Genomic DNA, 3,635 nt, shown 5'->3' on the forward strand with positions numbered 1-3,635 from the left:
TTGAAGTTTCCAGACGGTTGAAGATCAGAAGATAGCAGGAGCGCCACGTCATCCAGGTTAGTCCCTTCGTTCCCCAAAATATTCATACCGAAACATTTTGGCGCCCACCGTGGGGCACGAGAGGACAAGACTCCCAATGGTGACCACAAGAGGAATGGAGAATCCCGACCCAATCCAGATGATAAGAGACCTGCAGGCGCAGTTGGAAGAGCAAGCCCGAACCATTGCGACCTTGTAGCAAGAATTGCAACAGAAGAAAACTGATGATGCCGAACGTAGCAAAGAAAAACGAGACAACCGAGAGGGATCTGAAGACAGTCAGAATCACAATCCGCCTCCCCCTCCAGGTCCCCAGACCTTTTGCCATTTACCGATATCATCATGCAGGCTCCTATGCCCGATCGACCTCCACCTCACGTGGAGAAATTCGACGGTACAACGAATCCAGAATACCATTTACGGAATTTCGTTGAATCAATGGCCTTCTACACTCAAAGTGATCCGGTGAAGTGTCGGGCGTTCTTTCTGTCACTAAAGGGAGAAGCCCTCGAATGGTACTACACCCTACCACCAAATTCGGTAGACAACTTCCGCACGCTGACAAACATGTTCACGAAGCAATACTCCACCAACCGACATGAAGAAGTGACTGGTGCTGAACTAGTCAATCTTAGGCAGGGAAAAGACGAAACCCTCAGAGCTTTCATGCATCGATACAACCAATCCGCTCGGAGGATTAAGGGAGCTAATCCCGAGTTCATCATCAGCAGCCTGCCCAACTGCCTAAAGCCAGGATTCATCTCCGAAAGCCTGTATGCCAAATTGCCCCGTACGCTGGAGGAGTTGCAGCAAAAGATGGCTAAGTTCATTAAAATGGAAGACCAGAGAATCTCTCGAAAGCAACAACACGAGGAACATTCGGCGAATAACAACAAAAAAGAGGGCAAACGAAAAAATGACAACGTCCGGGAACAAAAACCGGTCGTGAACCTAAATCCCAGATACGACCGCTACGCGCATCTCACCGCCCCCAGAGAAAAGGTGTTGGAACGAGCTCTACAATCAAACCTTATCTCTCAAAGAAGAAAATTTCCACCGAAAAATGTGGATGCAGCACAGATTTGCCGATTCCATAATTCGGCGGGGCATACTACTGAAGGTTGCCAGACCCTCAAAGATGAAATAGAAAAGCTAATTCATGCCGGACATCTTCGTGAATTTGTGAAGGAATATACCGGCCGTTCGAGATACTCGCCCAGAAAGACATGGAGAAGCACTGAACCTGGCAAACGAAGAAATGATTACCCACGCGACCGTTCTCGTAGTCCCCCGAGTTACAGATCACGCAGCCGACCGAGAGAGCGCGAACCCGTGATAAAAGGCAGGATTGACACAATCTCAGGAGGTTTCGCCGGAGGAGGCGCCTCATCCTCGGCGCGAAAGAGACACTTGAGAAATTTGCACATCATACACTCAGTGACACGCAATCCAGCATCAATGTCAGATATTACATTCACAGACAAAGATTTTCACGCGCCAGATCCTGATCAAGATGACCCCATGGTCATCACCGCCCGCATTGCACAATACGATGTAAGTAAAGTCCTCGTTGATCAGGGTAGTTCAGTTAATATATTATACTGGACAACTTTTCGAAGAANGGAGATTTCTGAAGATATGATTGCTCCGTTTAACGAGCAAATAGTTGGCTTTGCTGGAGANAGAGTAGACACCCGGGGGTATATTGACTTACGAACCCACCTAGGATCTGCAGATGGTGGCAAAGAGCTCAGAGTTCGTTTCTTACTTGTAGAAGCAAACACGTCTTATAACGCCCTCCTAGGGCGCCCATGCCTGAATGCCTTTGGGGTAATNGTATCTACCCCACATTTGNCAATGAAATTTCCTACAGACAAAGGAAATATTTGCACCGTCCGGGCAGANCAGAGAACCGCCCGTCAATGTTACGTTGCCGGTTTGAAGGTCACCCCTTACAAAAAAGAGAACCGCACAGAGACCATCTTAATTGACCTTGATCCAAGGACCAACATAGACGAACGCATACAACCGGAAGGAGAGATAAGGCCTTTCGTCGTGGGAAAAGCCGAACAATAAACTACTTCAATCGCCGCCAACCTGCAGTCATTTGACGAAAATTCGTTGAAGGAACTATTGAAGAAAAACAACGACTTATTCGCATGGAGCGCGTCCGATATGCCCGGAATCCATCCCAATCGTTATTTCCCACAAATTATCCATATTTCGGGAAGCCCGACCAGTTTCTCAGAAAAAAACGACGGTTCGGCGAAGAAAAGCGGTCGGCGATTCAAAGTGAAGTTGACAAACTCCTGAAGGCGAGGTTTATACGAGAATTAACCTACACTACATGGTTATCTAATGTAGTCATGGTAAAGAAGGCGAACGGACAATGGAGAATGTGCGTGGACTTCACAGATCTCAATAAAGCGTGCCCCAAAGATTCTTATCCGCTTCCCAGCATCGATCGCTTGGTCGATGGCGCGTCAGGCCACACTGTTCTTAACTTCCTGGACGCATACTCGGGGTATAATCAGATCCCGATGCATGCCCCCGATAGCGAGAAGACCGCCTTCATCACCGAGCATGCGAATTATTATTTTGATGTCATGCCGTTCGGTTTGAAGAATGCCGGAGCCACTTATCAACGACTAACGGATAAGGTCTTCCATGATCAGATAGGTTGTTGCATGGAAGTATACGTCGACGACATGGTGATACGAAGCCACACACATCAACAACATCTTAAGGATTTAGAGGAAGTCTTTCAACAACTCCGGTATTACAACATGCGCCTAAATCCCAATNAATGNACATTCGGGGTGTCCGNCGGAAAATTCCTGGGTTTTATGTTGACCCATCGAGGAATAGAGGCGAATCCGGATAAGTGTAAAGCAATATTGGAGATGCAAAGCCCCACTAAATTAAAAGATGTCCAGTGCTTGGTCGGACGTCTTACGGCTCTATCACGATTCATACCCAGGCTCTCTGATCACATCAAGCCTATCTTAAAGAATATGAAGAAGGACGTGCCTCGACATTGGGACAACGATTGCGAAGAGGCCTTTTCCAGAGTGAAAAGTATCTTAACCAGTCCTCCTATCATGGCCCGTCCGACCGAGGGGTTCGATCTACAACTCTATCTAGCTGCATCCAGCCACTCGATAAGTGCAGCCCTCATCCAGGAACACCCTGATTTTAAGCTGATATATTTTATCAGCCGAACCCTACAGGGACCAGAAGAAAGGTACTCTCACGTAGAGCAAGTGGCGCTCGCCTTGCTCACAGCGGCACGACGTCTCCGACCGTATTTCCATAGCCATCAGGTTGTCGTCCGGACGAATCATCCGATCGCCAAAATTCTTCGCAAACCTGATTTAGCCGGCAGAATTGTGGCATGGGCAATCGAGCTATCTGAATTTGGTTTGCAATATGAGCCTCTAGGTTTTGTCAAGGGTCAGCACTTAGCCGACTTCATAGCAGAATCACACCGTCCGGAAGAACCCAACATTTGGCATCTCAATGTAGATGGGTCCTCTGACAAAAGCGGAGGCGGCGCCGGCGTAGTCTTAGAAGGACCAGGCAATCTTCTAGTCGAA

General features: G+C 47.9%; 1 protein-coding gene across 1 annotated transcript; it reads left to right on the top strand.

The window, feature by feature from the left end:
- Positions 1-381: 381 nt before the first annotated feature.
- On the top strand, positions 382-2,115 carry LOC106760424. Its single transcript, XM_014643855.1, has one exon. It carries the CDS (start codon positions 382-384, stop codon positions 2,113-2,115), a length of 1,734 nt encoding a protein of 577 aa, XP_014499341.1.
- The last annotated feature ends 1,520 nt before the right edge of the window (positions 2,116-3,635 follow it).

The sequence above is a fragment of the Vigna radiata genome, chromosome 5 (genome assembly GCF_000741045.1).
Source record: "Vigna radiata var. radiata cultivar VC1973A chromosome 5, Vradiata_ver6, whole genome shotgun sequence".
In the NCBI taxonomy this organism is placed as follows: domain Eukaryota; kingdom Viridiplantae; phylum Streptophyta; class Magnoliopsida; order Fabales; family Fabaceae; genus Vigna; species Vigna radiata.